Source organism: Rosa rugosa, chromosome 3 (genome assembly GCF_958449725.1).
Source record: "Rosa rugosa chromosome 3, drRosRugo1.1, whole genome shotgun sequence".
Classification (NCBI taxonomy): domain Eukaryota; kingdom Viridiplantae; phylum Streptophyta; class Magnoliopsida; order Rosales; family Rosaceae; genus Rosa; species Rosa rugosa.
In genome coordinates this window covers 46,902,825-46,920,216 of record NC_084822.1, presented here as the reverse complement: position 1 = coordinate 46,920,216, position 17,392 = coordinate 46,902,825, and the positions used below count along the sequence as shown (strand labels likewise).

Genomic DNA, 17,392 nt, shown 5'->3' with positions numbered 1-17,392 from the left:
AATGTGTGTGATGCTGTAACAAAAGAAAGAAAGAAAACCAAAATTATAGAATTCCGATTTATGTTTTTATAATTAAAAAATTATTTTTGTTGTTTTTAACATTTCCATCAGTCTTACATTATACACTCCATTGCCCATTGGTACCGCCAACAGAGAGCGAAGCAACCACTGAAACGCAAACCCCCGATTAGTTTGTGACCCATCAATTAATCGCCGTTGACGCCGCCGATTCGAGATGGCTTCCGGCTGGGGAATCACCGGGAACAAAGGGCGCTGCTACGATTTCTGGGTCGACTTCAGCGAGTGCATGTCTCGCTGCCGGGAGCCCAAGGACTGCTCTCTCCTCCGCGAGGACTACCTCGAGTGCCTCCACCACTCCAAAGAGGTCACTTCCTTTTTTCACTTCCAATTCTCTTTTCAATTTCACATCTGTTTAATCAGATCGGTTGACAATGTAGCAGCTCAATTCCAAGCCTGCATTTTAGGGCTGATTTAGGGTTTTGTTATATTTGGTCAAGTACTGATGGTGAAGATCGAATTGTGGTGTTTCTTATTGAATCTCGTTCGTTTTGATCCCGTGTTTGCTGATTTGAGTGTGTGTGCTGGCTATTGTGAGCATTAAGAAAACTATGGCCTGTTCTGGTTTTGGCAATTGTTTACTTAGATTTTGAAATGCTGCCTATCAGACATTGCCAAGTTAAACAAGTTTTTCTTTTAGTTAGAGATTGACTAGTTATCGGTGTAGGTGAGGTATGCTTCTAAGAACACAAATGCAACCAACTTTGATACTGACACCCATATTTGCATTCTGACCCGTAGAGGTTATAACTGATAAGGCTCACAGGAGCTTGGGCAGTAGTGGGTTTAGAGTATCTTACGGAGGGCCAAATAAGAATTGGAATTTCTTATGCTTAGCACGCTGGTCATCTGTCTCATATGATCATAGTACCATCAGGCATGTGTTAGTGTTCCAAACTGCTGGATATGTCTTTTGTTAGAAAAATGAGTTTTTGGAGACAAGAGTAAGATCACTATATAGACAATTGGGAGGGGGGAATTCATTTACTTTTTCCCGTGTTGTTGACAAAGATGAACAGCCGTGGCGCTTTGGAGTTCCTGACACTAACTTCTTGACAAGAACTTTGTATATTTGGATTATGATTGGCAGTGCTTCCATTTCTCCATGATTACTGCCACCTTTTAGGGTCCACATTCTTTGTATTTTAGTTTCACACTTTGCAGGAATAATTAGCCTAGGTTTCAAAGTGAAATTAGCTTTGAATCATCAGTCATAAAATACCTCAAGGATCTATATGCATTTTAAACTACCTTTTTGGTTCCTATTCTTCAGTTTATTTTGAAAACCTGACAACTGTAAAACCACTTGGGATTAATCATCACTCTGAATGCGTGTTGCAGTCTATGTATCAACAATTTGGAAGATGCAAACCTAGGAGGTGTTTAGATTTAGTTTACTTTGTTGTCTATCGTGTTATAAGCTTGCCTTTCTTTGTTGTTAATGTGAATGACGCTAGTTTTAAGTTTCATCCACTGCGATATAATCAAATGCTAAATAAAATCGAGTTCAGTGACTTATACTTCTTTCTGTAACCGTTGGAGAATAGGAGGTCAAACATAATAGTGAAATGAAGGTATAAATGGTACAAGTATAGAATTTGAACAAGACATATTCTAGAAAGGTTTGTACTGTGAACGAAGGTCCAGGGGATTAGGAAAAGGCTGAACTTGATCAATACTTGCCTTTTTATTCTCATCTTAATTTCTTATTGTTCTTCAACATTCTTTTCAATTATGGGTGGTTTGAGGAGGGTATCACACCCTACCATATAAAGTCATGTATGGCCTGATTTTAAAGACATATGGAACTATTGAATGAAGATGGCAATGTCTTCTCTCACCTGATTTAGACCTCCCATTGAAAATATGTGCAATGGTTTTCTTTCATTGGACTCATGTGTCATTCATCTCACATTGTATTATATAAGTACTTCATACCATTTTTGGCTCAACTTGCTGAATGACAAGTACATAATTTTGGAATTCACTAATCTATTTTGTTTTGGGACATAACCCAATTGGTATTGACATTCTCTCATTCGAATTCCCCAAATGCTGTAACTGATACAATTTGTTCTGCATATACATTTTTGACTGCTTTTTTCGTTCTTTCAACTGCTATACTGCCTTGTAATACTGATTCACATTGTGGTTTCTTTGCATATTTATTATTGCAGTTTCAACGGAGGAATCGAATTTACAAGGAGGAGCAGCGTAAACTAAGAGCAGCTGCACGGGCCAAGGAGGGTGGAGTTGTTAATGACCATCATTCGTAGCAGAAATCAATCCTCTTCTGAACTCGTGAATTAATAAAATGTGTGGAGATCAGATGTTGTATTTTGTTTTTTTTCCAGACCGGCATTTTACTTGATTATCTGTTTTGTTTCTCCTGGAATGATGAGTGTAGCCCTGGCTGGTCTATGCAATAAGATAATGGTCACTTTACCCTTGCTTTGCAGTAGCGGCACCTTGTAAATTGATTTGCTTGGTGTACTAGAATGCTGTTTGTGCTCTCCAGACTAAAATGACTTGTGGAATACAAACCCATTTCTTCTCAAGTTTCTTTGTTTATTTTTCTGTCTTTCCGGAAGTTATTGGTATGTCGTATGACTCGAGTGTAGTTTCCTAAGCTCTTGCTTCCAGTTCTTTTAGACTGAATTTCCTTCGCGTCCGCCATCTCTCATTCTGTCCGCCATTTTCTCAACATATCTTGGTAATGTTGAAGGAATAAATTGAAGAGGCATAAAACTATATGTAATTTGAATTTTGAAGGTCTCTCTCTGTGTTCTGAATCTGAGAAAAAAAAAATAAAAATAAATATCGGGTGCTGGATGAAGGAATAAAGGAGGCACGTGCGAGTCGAGTCGAGTCGACGCGGTTGGGTTTCGGGTTTCGGGTTTCAACGGACGAGATGCAAATACGTAGAAACAGATAAGGAATGAGGTTGTTGGAGTCGTATATATTGGCGTACTCAGCGTAACACCATAACTTAAAAAAAAAATATAATCAAAAATTCAAAACCCTAAATCGACTCAAAAGGTCTTCTTCTAGTTCTAGCCTTTGATCCCAATCTCATCTCGCAGCAAAGCAGGTAAAGCTCGAATTCACTCACTGCCTCTACGATCTGTGTGTGTGGGTATTTGTTCAATTAGGGTTTGAATCTGATTATTATGTAAATTGTTTGGGTTTGAATTTTGTCGTCAGGAGGAGGAGACATGAGTAGCCGTGCCAGCAGAACTCTTTATGTCGGGAACCTCCCCGGTGATATACGCGAGAGAGAGGTGGAAGATTTGTTTTACAAGGTAATCCCATTTCGATTTTCTGACTTGTTTGAATTGCGTCTGCATTCCTGTTCTTCGAGAGAGCGAGTGGTCTCAGATGTTTTGTGTAAATTTTCCTTTGCAGTATGGACGCATTGCCCATATTGACCTCAAGGTGCCCCCAAGGCCTCCTGGTTATGCATTTGTTGAGGTGAGAGGTCTTGGCGTCTTCTGTTTTTTGTGGCTGATTTGATTTATTGTTTTTCTATGTCCTACACTAAAACCAAGTGTTTTTTACCTTACAGTTTGAAGATGCTCGTGATGCTGAAGATGCAATCCGCGGCCGTGATGGCTATGATTTTGATGGCAATCGCTTGAGGGTAGGCAGGCTCCTTCTCTCTCATGCTCCCTGTGCTCATGTTAATTCCTTCCAATAATATCATAATGTACGTCTCTATAGGTTGAACTTGCGCATGGTGGCCGTGGACATTCTTCTGGGGGAGATCGTCATAGAGATAGTGGTGGTGGTGGTGGTCGAGGTGGACGTGGAATGTCTAGGCGCTCCGATTATCGTGGTGTGTATTCTATTTGATAGATGCAATTTGTTTAATTTTTTAATGGTAGAATGCGCTTGATATGTTCTAAACCTGTTTGTGTTCCATACACAGTGTTAGTCAGTGGACTACCCTCTTCAGCTTCATGGCAAGATCTTAAGGTGAGCTTTACATATTTCAATTGGAGATACTTCATTATTACCGTCTCTTTGTGTCGACCGTCACTATATGTCTGACACATACATTATATTCTATCAGGATCACATGCGACGGGCTGGGGATGTCTGTTTCTCCCAAGTTTTCCGTGATGGTAGTGGTAAGATTTTTATACTTAATGGCTGTTTTTGTGTTATATTATAATTGTTTCGCGACTTTAGTTTCAGAATATAGAATGATATTCATGACCTTTGCAATAGGGTGAAAGTATTTGGAAGAATGTCATATCTTAAGCAGCTGTAGAGAGTTCCTTGCTTTTTATCTTTAGCCCATCTAGTTTGATTGTTATGGCTGATTTTGTTACCTCGGTGAATAAAGTTTCTGATGAGAGATGGTGCAAGTGAAAGTTGTCAAAAACACTGTTAAGGTGCTACTAAACCAAGTTACATAAGATGTTTGGACTGAGTTTGCTCGTACTGTTTCAATATTTGTATTTTTAAAGGCCTAGTTAATTAGACATCAGAATGTTGACTGTTTAAGCTTCTGTACCATGATTGTTTTTATAGGCACAACAGGAGTAGTGGACTACACTAACTATGAAGACATGAAGTATGCAGTAAGTCATTTTATACCTTACAGACATTGAAATGTGTAAAACCTCATGAGTGCTAGGTGCTCAATTTGATTTTTGTAGATCATGTATGTATCTGAAGTTTTTATTTAGTAAGAGGATATTGAAGTTTTTATTTAGTAAGAGGATATGGAACTCAAATTACGATGAAACTTTCGCTGCAGATAAAAAAGCTTGATGGCTCTGACTTCAGGAATGCTTTTTCCCGGTCTTCTGTTCGGGTATGACATCTTACAATTTGAAAATTGTAGTTACCTTCCCCACTTGTATTTGCCATTTTTTGATCAATTGTCACTTGTTATAGGTGAGAGAATATGATGCGAAGCGGGACTCGTCTATGAGCCCCGGTCGTGGTCGATCTCATTCAGGAGGTAGAAGCTACAGTCGCAGTCGTAGTAGAAGTTATAGCCGGAGCAGAAGCAGGAGGTTTGGCCATTTTAAATTACACAACTTAGTAAAATGTGGGTAATTTTTCTCCCATGCTTACCCTAAACCTTAATTGCAGCAAGTCTCCTAAACCCAAATCTTCACGCCGCTCGCCTGGTAGATCTCGATCAAGGTCTGGGTCTCCACCCCGCTCACGATCAAAGTCTCGCTCCCCGTCAAGGTAAGCATATCTTTCCTCAGTTTTCCATTGTATCTATGTAGTTGTTGATATTCCTGTTGTCTGGGTCTACATTGTTCCCTGAAGTGAAGAAATTGCATTGCAATAATTATTTAATGGAACTCTAATTGAGTTGCCTTGGTATGCTATATTGGACCTTGCATTAAATTTGATCAATCACTCCGTTGACATCTAAACAGCGATTCAGATTTCTCCTCTTTGCTTCTTTTGTTTGAGGGTATCGGTTTGTAAAAAGAAACTGCCAGACTGGAGGATTGTCCTGTCCTCCTCACCAGATTAACGGGGTTTTTGGATATGCGAATATTATTAAAGTCTGTGCAGATTCAAATGTCTTCTTGAAATTGTAAAGTTCATGTGTCCTTTGATTTTCTATTTTATTATCTTATTGCTTCGTTCCATGATTTGCTTGTTAAGTGCCTAAGCAGTTGAGGGGTTGCCAAGGAAGTAGATATCCGCCTACTTTTCATTTTCTTTCCCTGTTTGCTTGCGTGAAAATTACCTTTGTTTTTCTTTTAGATATGGATGTATGCGGCAAACTGGGGGATGGATATTAGGATCTTGATTGGATATGGTGAATTGCTTACAACTTTTTCTGTGGAGGTATGCTGTTATTTAGATAGGCAGCTTTGGAAACCTTCATGGTGCCATTGTTCTAATGCTTCAAGCATTGTAAATGTCCATGGGTGCTAGATTGGGAACTATGGAGGTCTTGGATTGCAATAATAAAGCTGGATATCTGTGAACTAAGTGCCATTGGATTTGGAAGTCATCAACAATGAGCAGTAGAGACAATTTGATTTTCATTTCCTGCTCCAACATTTTGCCAAGCTAATAGGGCGCACTATCTGGATTCCCTGCATTCTTGTGTTATAGTAGGGAAGAATGCTCTTCTTCTTTCCACTGGTGTCTTAAAAATAATTATGCTGCTTCCTAATTTATCAATATTTTTGTTTCTGTATTTGTGTTGTGTTTTGGTGAGGAAGATTTCTTATTTTCCTTATGATTGAAGTGCAAATGTTTAATTATTTTTCTTGTATCCTTATTGGATATGTAACTCTCACATGGAAGAGGCATCAAGGACCTTGGATCAAATTGGTAAAGGAACATGGTATTAAATTGGGTTGTTTCTGGAACTTTTGCAGATCACGATCAAGAAGCAGATCTCCACTGCCTTCAGTAAGCCTTCTCTTCCTCTCATTGCGAAGGTTTTCTTACACATTGTTTGATTCTAGTATTTTGGGTTAGATAGATTAAAAACCTCAGCCATTGGAATAATGAAGTCAATAGTTTGTGTAGTCAGTTATTTGGTACCTCCCAAGGGACACAAAATGCTAGTGAGGTGGATTCCATTTAGTGACTTATAATAACCGGCAGAATGAGAATTCACTCCATTTTATAGGTTCTTATGTGATGGTGTCAAATTGAGATGTTAGGGGCATTGTATTGCAGCAGTTGATATATGGGGAAGCATACTTACGGTGGTCTTTTCCTTTCCTTGATTGTGATAGAGTCTAATGGTTATTGTTGACATGGCAGTTCATTTAATTTCTTTGCTAAGGGATGGCCTCTTGGGAAATTTTCATTGGACATTGGATACAGATTTCACCTTTTCTAATATCAAGTTTTATTTCTTTGGCATCATCAGAAGCGCACAAGTAAAAGCCCGAAGAAAGACACAGGTAAAAGTCCGAAGAAGCGCAGTGCCAGCCGAAGTCCAAGCAGGAGCAGGAGCAGGAGCAAGAGTTTGTCACGGTATTATCCTTTTGCCTTATGCTTTGTTTTTCTTGTAATATTGTCGTCTGTATAGTTTTTGCTTTCGACGAACCATTTGCTTCTAGATTGTAACTTGGTGCATCTCTGGTTGGCAGGTGATATCTTATCCCACAACTGAAGCTATTAGTGGGAATGAATTCAACAACCCGTGTTCAACCAGGAGAGAGGAGGGTGGTGGTGGTGTGGGGTGGGTGGGGAACACCTTTTATTACAAAACTTGTTAGCAGACTTTGAGTTTATGAATGGATTAATTTTAGTCTTCTTTTTTTTTTTTAGCCATTCTTGTTTGTCTGAAACATTTTTTTCTTCTCATCTTTGCACTTTTTTTGTAATGCATTTGAGATTCTACAATATATTGTTGTTAGTACGCCATATTCTCTTCCTGGTACTTCATCGTTTATAATCTCCATTTCGATAATCTTCAGTCCTTTGGTAATATACAAGTTGTCGTACCATTGTGACATGTTGGTGTCTTTGTGTTTCTAATTCTTATCTAGGAGAATATCACAAATGGTCACTCAACTATGATTTGTTCGATACTTTGATCACTCAGTTTTCAAATTTATCACTCAAATCACTCAATTATTACTCTGTCAATTACTTTAGTCAATTTGCAAAATCTTCTGTCAAAATCGCAATTAAATAGATGATATTTTTGTAAATATGTATTTTTTCAATGGTAATTTTGTCAAAATTTCATTTTAGTCACTTCTCCAAGTTATTTCAATTCAAACTTCTCAATTTTTTAAAATTGGTTTGATGAAATTATTCTTGATATTGTGGTAAAAAATAAAATAAAAAAAATAACGGAGTGACTAAAGTGAATAATGGAGTTAAAGTTGAGTGATCAAAATAATATATTTAAAAAGTTTGTGATCAAAGTGTCGAACATGTAAAAGTTGAGTAAACGTTTGTGATATTCTCTCTTCTTATCTTGTCACGAGTCACGAGTCACGACGTGTCGATGAGTTATGCACATGAAAATGCAAAGACACAAAAACTGAAAGAATGAGGTGGATGGCTCCCTTCATCTTATGCCTTCCATTATGTTGCACCAGGTCTCTTTTGTGTGGCCAAAAACTCTTCCATTCCACATTAATCACATCCATTGTTGCCAAAAGAGAGGTCCAAGCCATTGAAAGACGAGTCACTCATAGTTGTGCATATTCAAATTTCGATCTACATTGAAAGTCAGTTTTTTCATCTTTTGTAATTTGTATTGCTCTGATGAGCAGTGTAATTTACTGAGATTATTGTGGTGTAACTCATGAAATTTTTTACAATGAATCTAATAGTAATTGAGTATAATTTGATCAATTACTAACCATGTGAACATTCATGATGCTTTAGAATACGGTGCTTTTTTAGCCGCTACGGGTCAAGGTGGAATCGAGGCAATCATCAGAGATGAGTTTGGTGTGTGTTTAGCTGCAATTGCACGCCCTTTTCCCCAGGTTAGATCTGCATTCCATATGGAGTGTGAGGCTATGAGAGCAGGACTCCTTCTAATTATTCACCAAGGCATGACAGAGGTCGACATTGAGACCGATTGTGTTGCGGTGGTTAATGCACTTAATGGAACCATGGAGGATTTCTTTGAGGTAGGTTGCATTGTTGAAGATTGTAAAGCATACCTGAATGCTATTCCTTCTTTTTCTTTAGGGAAATTCGTCCAAACAGTGTCTGAACTTTTCCAGACTATTAATTTTCATACCTATACTTTGAAAAATGTCATAATGGTACCTGAAGTTTTGGCCCCGACCTAATTTCTGTACCTAGCAACAGTAAAGTCGTCAAGGGTGTTAAATTTTGAGGGGTAAATCTGGAACTTCAGGTATTCTCAAGGGAAAATCTTCTAAACAGTGTCTGAACTTTTCCAGACTATTAATTTTCATACCTATACTTTGAAAAATATCAAAATGGTACCTGACGATTTAAGCCTGACCCAATATTCATACCTAGGAACAGTAAAACGGTTGACTCCGTTGAACAGTACCAGAAAAGTATGCCAATAACTACCATGCCCAATACGAGATTCAAATACCAATATCAACATGGTATACCTAGATCTAAATATTCATATACCCGTATCCAGAAGAACTCAGGAAGATACGCGTACGATGCCAGACCACCGCCAACAGCCGTGCTCAGACCCATACTTGATCGGAACCCGACCTTCATCTACATCGACGACCTGAATTCGGAATCGTCCTCCGACACCCCAGAACCTGACTTAGGGTCCCGCGTCAAGGCTTTCTAGCAGATTGCCCAAACTACGACATCCCGTTTTGACAGAGATCGGAATCGCTTCGCCATTCCATTTCCGACAGAGATCGGACCCAGACTTGACCCAAAGTGGAATTACCAAAATTTCAGATTCCTTTGTTATTAGACTCGTCGGATTCCAACCTAAAGCATTGAAATTTCCTTGTGCATCCACCCAAATAATCTCCATGATTCCAATTATCTGGTGAACTAGGCTTAAAACCGAGCAAACACTTGCAAACCAAACCATTTTTGCTGTTATAGCTACCAAAATTTCCACATGCATCTACCTAATCACGACTTTTCTTTCCTTCTTCTCTGTTGTCTTCTCCCAAACCCATCAAAAAAAGAAAAATTGAAATTGATTTCAGCTGCAAATAATTGAATTTGATTTTTTGGATTGTGGGTTTTGGGATTTTTGATTGAAATCGAAGCAGAGAAGATGCTGGAGAAGATCGCGTTGCCGGCGAAGCCATCACTGAGAGGGAATAATTGGGTGGTTGACGCCTCACATTGTGGATTCGATCTGTACTAGCGAATTCCAACATATCTTCTAGTACCAGAGCTTCTGTTAGGAGTAAAGAACCCGAGTTCAATTTTTTCTCCTGATAGAAAACTGAGGTAGGTAGCTGAGTTCTGCGGCTCTCAACTGCTTTGGAATCAACTCCCATATTCGAAGTTGCGATCGGATCATACATCTATAGATGTAAGACGAAGACCTTTGACTTCGAGGTCTGGGGGGCAATGTTTGAACCCAACGGTAGTTATTGGCATACTTTTCTGGTACTGTTCAACGGAGTCAACGGTTTTACTGTTCCTGGGTATGAATATTGGGTCGGGCTTAAATCGTCAGGTACCATTTTGATATTTTTCAAAGTATAGGTATGAAAATTAATAGTCTGGAAAAGTTCAGACACTGTTTGGAAGATTTTCTCTTGAGAATACCTGAAGTTCCAGATTTACCCCTCAAAATTTAACGCCGTTGACGACTTTACTGTTGCTAGGTACGGAAATTGGGTCGGGGCCAAAACTTCAGGTACCATTATGACATTTTTCAAAGTATAGGTATGAAAATTAATAGTCTGGAAAAGTTCAGACACTATTTGGACGAATTTCCCTTTTCTTTACAACCTATTTATCGTGAAGCAAATGGTGTAGCCCATAGATTGGCGCATCTTGCTAGTGTTTCTTACTTAGATGATTATTGGTTAGATGAAACTCCTGTGATTATCCAGGATGTACTCTATGAGGATTCTTGTACTAGTACTTGAGGTGTAGATAATGGGGGACATTCGCTGTACAATCATTCTTCTTCTATAAATAATAATAACGGGCGTGGGGCTGAGCCTCCTAGTTAGGCTGGGTTCCAAACTCCCTTTAAAAAACAAAGAAAAAAAGAAGAAGAATACGAGTGTTCTTCAATCTCGAATATTCAATTTAACCAATTGAAAAAAATATAACTGGGTGAATGATTTGATTGCACATGAAATGGAGAGCATTGAAGTTCTAGAGAAGCATTATAGACTTGTATAGTATACCACGCATCTCATACACTGTTGTGACGTTGTATTGATTTACTCAAATACCATAACACTTCTTAAGAAATATGCACAATTGACTTAAATTAAAGGTTTTCTTCTTCTTCTTCTTCTTCTTCACTAATATTGATTTGTACTAGCAGATATCACAACAACTCTTCTGCTACATAAATTTATTATTATTATTATTTTGTTGGCCACTACTAGTACATAAATCAATTACTATTTGAGAAATTTTAAATACACACCCCTAATCACTTAATACACATCCCTATTATTTTATATTTCAAATTAGATTTTGTAGGTAGGTTAAATGACCAAAACAGACATCTATGCATTAGAAAAAGAAAAAAATAGTCATATTTTCCTTATATTATTCTATTTATGTATAAATAGTTAGATAAACACAACAAATTTCTATACATGGCCTCCTAATTTAATACAAGAATAAAGTTAGAAACCAATCTAATTTAATTTTTCCTTAAATAAATTGTAATTAGATGAGATTAGAGACCATAATATTTAGAATTTCAAAATCAATGACATTAAATATTTTTAAAACATATCGCTTTACTCCCATTTTTTAGTTAATTTCTTTTTTTGTTCTAAGAGTTATGATTAGGGAAAATTTCACAAACAGTACACTAAGTAAAGGCCACTAATAATTCTTATACATAAAGTTCCAAACCAAACATTTCGGTACATGAAATCTGAAACTCGACCCACTATCAGTACACGACGTCAATTTTTGACACCAAAATGTCCATTATGCCCTCAGTTTTTTTTTTAATAATTTTTTTTTATGTTTTTTTTTTTCCTTCGTTTTTATCTCTTTCTTCTTCCTTCTTCCGGCTCCACGAAACCCACCTCTGTTTTCATGTGAGAAGAAGCCCGAGCTCACCCACCTCTGTTAACCCAGCTACTAAATTTAGAGCAGAACCTGCTCTCGGGTGGAGGAATGGGTGTTCAATTGAAGGGCAAGGGCGGCGTTGGAAGCGAGGGAGTGAGCTCGGAAGAAGGAAGAAGAAAGAGATAAAAACGAAGGGAAAAAAAAATAACAGAAAAAAAAAGTTATTAAAAAAAAAAACTGAGGGCATAATGGACATTTTGGTGTCAAAAATTGACGTCGTGTACTGATAGTGGGTCGAGTTTCAGATTTCGTGTACCGAAATGTTTGGTTTGAAACTTTATGTATAAGAATTATTAGTGGTCTTTACTTGGTGTACTGTTTGCGAAATTTTCCCTTATGATTAATCAATTTATTTTCTAATATAAAACATCACAGGTGAAAAAACTTTGTAATTGTTAATTTGTTTGACCCCTCTAATGACAATTATTTAGTTCCGCCACTATGGAGAAACTATTGGTATAGTTTTGGTTGAATGTTCAACTCATAATTTTATACTTGATTAACATGGTGTTTGGTGGATGAGAGCTCAAATAATACAAAGCCTATTTATATGCATCTATTTAAAGGGAACAATAATAAATCTTTATGGATTTCTCAATAACTAACACAAGTAATAAATGTCAATATACTAGAATATACTAATCATATTAAATAGTAACCTTTTTTGAAGAATATCATGTCGATATATTAATACTCAGGCCAGAAAGGACCATTACATATCCTCCCTCTACCATCTCTGGGTAGATAAAGAGTTTGTGGTAAACCACAGCGATACATAGATTAGGTCCGATCATTTGACGGTACCCATGCTCACTTATTTAAGCAAGCCTATACACTATGAAATAACATAGTAAATAAGCAAGCCTAAGGTAAAAACTCATAGTTGCCCTAAAACAATAGGAAATTAATTAGAAAGCAAGAAACTAACTAAATAGAATAGCCCAAAAGGCAGCCCAAATAAAAGCCACAACCCAAGCCCAGCAGGTGGATCAGCACCCGGCCCAAATCTTCCCCTCCTCCACGTTCTTGCAACACATACAGCAGGCTTCCCTGCCTTCGGTCTAGGCCACCGCCACGACCATCACGCCGCCACGCCCACGTCGCTTGCACCATGCCGCCACGATCATCAACACCGCCACGACCATCAATGCCCACACCCACGTCGCCTGCACCAACGCCGCCACGATCATCAACACCACGACAACGCCGCCTGCATCACACCGCAATGACCACGCTGCCACGACCAACAACCTCCAAGCTCCACCTCTGTACATCCCACCGCCACACATCGGAGGCTCAAAATCAGACCCCGCTGCCTCAACAAACCTGCAGAAGCGGCAGCGACTTCTCAGACCACCAGAGCCATAGTCTCAAGACAGTCCCGTCCGGCCGCACTCTCCACACAACGACGAAGCCAGAGGCTTGCCATGGGCGGGAGCCGCCGGACGAGCAACGAGATGGAAATCTGGAAAAAACCTAGTTTGGGGTAGGGTTTCTCGTTGAGAGAGAAAAAAGATCATCACCCTATTAAATAGTAACCTTAATATAGTCAAAAAGTAGGATATTTCATGATTTTTGAGATTAAGGGTATTTTAGGTACTTTGGGTTGTGTATTTAGTAAATTATTATAATGAGAAATTAAATGGGTGGTGTATTTTTTTTTTGAATCAATCCATCAATGATTGTATTACTCAAAACTCAAGCCAGAAAGGCCATTACATACCCCTCCGCTACCATTCAAAGATAGGCAAGAGGTTGTGGAGGTAACACATGGTACATAGTGCTAGACCATTCATTAGACATTCGGTGCTCACTTATAAAGTAAGCCTATTAACTACGATAACTAGGACATAGTAATAGGCATAGCTCATAACAAAACTAAACTTTCTCCTTGCCCTTCGGGCTAGGAGATTTCTTCGAGTACAGGAGACTCAAGACTTCCTCCGCAGGGACCTTTTTAGTAGATGGTTTTTTGTTTTTTGCTCCAAGAGGTCGACCCCTTTTCTTCTTGTTACTACTGTTCTCCATTTTGGCAGCTTCACAGGATATTGTTGCAAGAGGCATCATCACCTCTTTTGGAACCAACATGCCTCCTGGAGTCTCAATGAGTCCCAGAGATTTGGCCGTAATCTTGGACGAAAACTCAGGTACCTTGACTTTCTTGGTTGCTGCCTCATGTTCCCTGTTGCTCTGTAGCTCTTCAAAGAAGAATTTGAGCTTTTTTGGGGATGTGAATGGGGAGGCAGGTCGGCTCCTCTTCACAGAACGCTCACTGCCCACTGGTACCAGTGCCAATGTCTGATTTGCATCCTCTTCCTCTTGTGGCATATTCTGTCTCAGTTGTGCATGCTTGATGACAAGAGGCCTACGACCTCGAGGGGTGTCCATGTTACCAAATAGGTTTCTGGCAACCGGAGGCATATGCAGTTGGGATCCCTGAAACTTAAACATTCCAGGAGTAAAAAAATGCTCCTTGAAGCCAGTAAAAGGGCTCACCAGATCCAAGCGTGGAGGAGCATCAGTGGAGGAATCAGTTTTTGGTGGAGTAGCCACCAAGCAACGCCCATTGACATGGAAGATCAGATTGCATTTGCGACACCTTCCAATTAGGTTCTCAAAGAAGAAGGCTATTTCTTCAACCACACCCGGTGCCAACTTGAGGGTCTTCTTCAGAATGAATGGTTTGGTGATCTCATGGGCGACATGCACTCGAATGTTGCCAGAATTGGCAAACAGTTTCTGATCTAGTTCCAGAAAACGACCCGCAATGGATGCCACATTGATAATCGTTTCCTTAACCTCCAAAGCCAGTGGAATGTTCGTGATCTTCACCCAGAAGAATAGGGTTTCCATCTTGACGGCCTGGATCGATGACAATCCGTCATAATCCTGCAAAAGCACCGGTGCCTTATTGAAATACCATGGTCCACCCTTGAGCACCTTGTTCTTATCCTTCCTGAGATCGAAGGAGATCACAAAACGATTCGAAGGTCTGTCCTGGATCTTAAAACCTTTCTCCAACACCCAGACGCGTCGGAAATATCTCTGCAGGTCGGCACCACCGAATGGTTTTGCCGTCAGGGGTCGCGCTAACAGATATGCCTGGGATCCTCTTCTCACCCCGGCTCCTGCCATGTAAGAAAGGTCTACCACGTCGCTGCCGGCAATGGCCAGAGAAGTAGCAAAGCTGGCGGTGACGTCGTCGATGGCTGACATGATCGGCCGAGGTCGAAATCGTAGCAGAATGCTTTAGGGTTTTAGAGAGCGGCAGTGGTCGCCTTAGGGTTTAAATGGGTGGTGTATTAAGTATGGAGTGTGTATTAAGTAATTAGGGGTGTGTATTTAAAACTTTTGTTACTATTTTATGCACTCGAGCTTATTGTCTTTCTTTACTGAAATAATTCTATTTACATAATTAATAGCATAAATAAATGTAGGATCTTCTGCTCAATGAATAAGGAGACACTTGAGCGTTTGAGTATAATGATTATAGAAAACTATATGTCGATCAACATTCACCATACGAATCTCATTACTCTTCCAAAATACTAACGGAATATCAACTTCTATAAGTTTGATAGTGAAGTATTTTGTCCATGAACCTTTCAAAAAATCAGAGTCTTCATTTAGCCATAAATCGATGTAGGGTACATTCGGATTGCTCTGAGGAGCAATGTAATTTACTGAGATTATTTTGGAGTAAATCATGAATTTTTTTTACAATGAATCTAATAGTTATTGAGTATAATTTGGTCAGCTATTGACTATATGTACATTCTTGATACTATAGAATATGAGTGTGCTTCAATCTCAAATGTTTAATTTAACAAATTGAATGAAAATATAACTGGGTGACGGGTTAGATTGCACATGAAGTGGAGTGCATTGAAGTTCTAGAGAAGCACTATAGACTTGTATAGTATACCCCGCATCTCATACACTGTTGCGACGTTGTATTGATATATATACTCAAATATCATAACACTAATTAAAAAATACGCACAATTACCATAAATTAAAGGTTTTCTTCTTCTTAACTAATATTGATTTGTACTAACAGATTTCACAATAATTCTTCTCCTACATAAATTAATTGTTATTATTTTGTTGGCCTCTACTAGTACATAAATTAATTATTATTTTGCTAGATATAAGTTTCAACGCACTCGAGTTTATTGTTTCTCTTTACTGAAATAATGCTATTTACATAATTAATAGCATAAATACATAAAGGATCTTCTGCTCCATGAATCGGAAGACACTTGAGCGTTTGGGTATCAAGGTTATAGGAAACTATACGTCGATCAACATTCACCATAAGAATCTTGTTACTTTTCCAAAATACTAACGGAATATCAGCTTCTATAGGTTTGATAGTGAAGTATTTTGTCCATGAACCTTTCAAAAAATCAGAGTCTTCATTTAGCCATAAATCGAAACATTTAGGAGCTTCTTCTTTATGGGTGACAAGAAGAAGGGATTCTTTCCACACAACAAGATTCATGTAAATTCCAAATGCAGCCTCCGGTGGATATATCAAATAAAATAGCTCATCACTCATATCGAATGCAAATAAGACGTACTGTAGCTCTCTCGTAATATAACTAAACCCACTCCAATAATAAATTCCCTTAAAGTACATCTGTAAAGATCGTTGGCCGGAGATAGTTCCCAGTACAAATGCCTTGATCTCTCTCCAACAATCTGCACCTAAGGTGTACACCTCTACTCTTGGAGGATGTGACGAAGAAAAATCGACAATTTTAACAACCTTGTAAACCTTTGCTTTGGAATCATAGCCAAATCCCACGTTATATTCATTTAAATAATCATCTTCATTTTTTTGGGGGGGGGGGGAGATGAATACCGGATTTTGGAAGATGATTGAATTCCTTGATTGAAGGGTTGCATAAAGCAATATCCCCATCATCATCGCAAAGAAATGAAGTAAGACAAATAATCCCATCACAATGACCTACAATATATAAATTAAAGGAACTTCTACCTAGAGGAAAAGGAATAATAAGGTCGTCCTCAATAATACAATAAAGCTCTTGGTCGTCACCATCAAGATTGTCGCAAAGAGTGAGTGATGAAAGCAAAATTTGCTTCTTATCATTGTTTCCATACTGAAGGATATCAGAAATTTCATTTCTATCTGTAATGCTACTATCCTTAAGAACAGTATGCTTGGCAATGATGCAAGTGGAAGAGGTGAATTTGTTGTTCATGGAATTAAAAAGATTCTGGGCCACGAAACTTGGACTATTTATAAGATTGTACCACAACTTACAAATGCATTTGAATCGCATCAAAGCTTTAGATGGTAATCTCGACAGGATGTGCCACCATCTCTTCCATCAATTTGGAAGACTGCGCCATTTTCTCCTCCGTTTTCCTCTTTTCCTCTTTTCCACTTTTTACTTCCACTTATAGTTTAGTACAATATGTAAAGAGAAAGAAATAGATAATCTGATAAATAGATGAGAAAAAAGACATTTGAGGCGGGTCAAGTCCCAATTAAGCCAAGGCTGGGAGAGAGAGGAGGAGGCATATGCTCTGACCCAATCCTGGAGTCAGAAAATTCTAATATGGAAGGCCA

At 38.6% G+C, this 17,392-nt stretch overlaps 2 protein-coding genes and 1 pseudogene across 8 annotated transcripts; 2 read left to right on the top strand and 1 right to left on the bottom strand.

Annotated features, from left to right (window-relative positions):
- Window positions 1-115: 115 nt before the first annotated feature.
- Window positions 116-2,636, top strand: LOC133735477 (NADH dehydrogenase [ubiquinone] iron-sulfur protein 5-B-like). Its single transcript, XM_062162883.1, has 2 exons — window positions 116-385; window positions 2,256-2,636. The coding sequence occupies exons 1-2, from the start codon at window positions 236-238 to the stop codon at window positions 2,352-2,354; spliced, it is 249 nt and encodes an 82-aa protein (XP_062018867.1). The 5' UTR covers window positions 116-235; the 3' UTR covers window positions 2,355-2,636.
- Window positions 2,637-3,012: 376 nt separating this feature from the next.
- Window positions 3,013-7,486, top strand: LOC133735475 (serine/arginine-rich-splicing factor SR34-like). 7 transcript variants are annotated; one of them, XR_009859048.1, is made up of 14 exons: window positions 3,013-3,169; window positions 3,283-3,380; window positions 3,484-3,549; window positions 3,644-3,718; window positions 3,799-3,913; window positions 4,007-4,053; window positions 4,151-4,208; window positions 4,615-4,664; window positions 4,844-4,900; window positions 4,984-5,105; window positions 5,185-5,286; window positions 5,821-5,904; window positions 6,447-6,480; window positions 6,950-6,996. XR_009859048.1 is itself a non-coding variant. In XM_062162879.1 (14 exons), the coding sequence occupies exons 2-14, from the start codon at window positions 3,294-3,296 to the stop codon at window positions 7,174-7,176; spliced, it is 924 nt and encodes a 307-aa protein (XP_062018863.1). In that variant the 5' UTR covers window positions 3,013-3,169; window positions 3,283-3,293; the 3' UTR covers window positions 7,177-7,486. The 7 variants fall into 7 exon arrangements, 3 of the variants coding, with proteins under 3 accessions (XP_062018863.1, XP_062018865.1, XP_062018864.1); XR_009859049.1 differs by having other exon boundaries at window positions 6,841-6,996; XR_009859046.1 differs by having other exon boundaries at window positions 5,995-6,480.
- An 8,365-nt stretch (window positions 7,487-15,851) lies between these two features.
- Window positions 15,852-17,150, bottom strand: LOC133737841 (F-box/kelch-repeat protein At3g06240-like; annotated as a pseudogene).
- Between the last annotated feature and the right edge of the window lie 242 nt (window positions 17,151-17,392).

Bases quoted from the DNA above. Each gene is read 5' to 3' on its own strand.
- LOC133735477 (XM_062162883.1), top strand. From the start codon at position 236: ATGGCTTCCGGCTGGGGAATCACCGGGAACAAAGGGCGCTGCTACGAT. The intron at 386-2,255 runs GTCACTTCCTTT...TTATTATTGCAG, and splicing joins GCCTCCACCACTCCAAAGAG to TTTCAACGGAGGAATCGAAT.
- LOC133735475 (XM_062162879.1), top strand. From the start codon at position 3,294: ATGAGTAGCCGTGCCAGCAGAACTCTTTATGTCGGGAACCTCCCCGGT. The intron at 3,719-3,798 runs GTAGGCAGGCTC...ACGTCTCTATAG, and splicing joins TTGATGGCAATCGCTTGAGG to GTTGAACTTGCGCATGGTGG. The intron at 4,665-4,843 runs GTAAGTCATTTT...CTTTCGCTGCAG, and splicing joins ATGAAGACATGAAGTATGCA to ATAAAAAAGCTTGATGGCTC.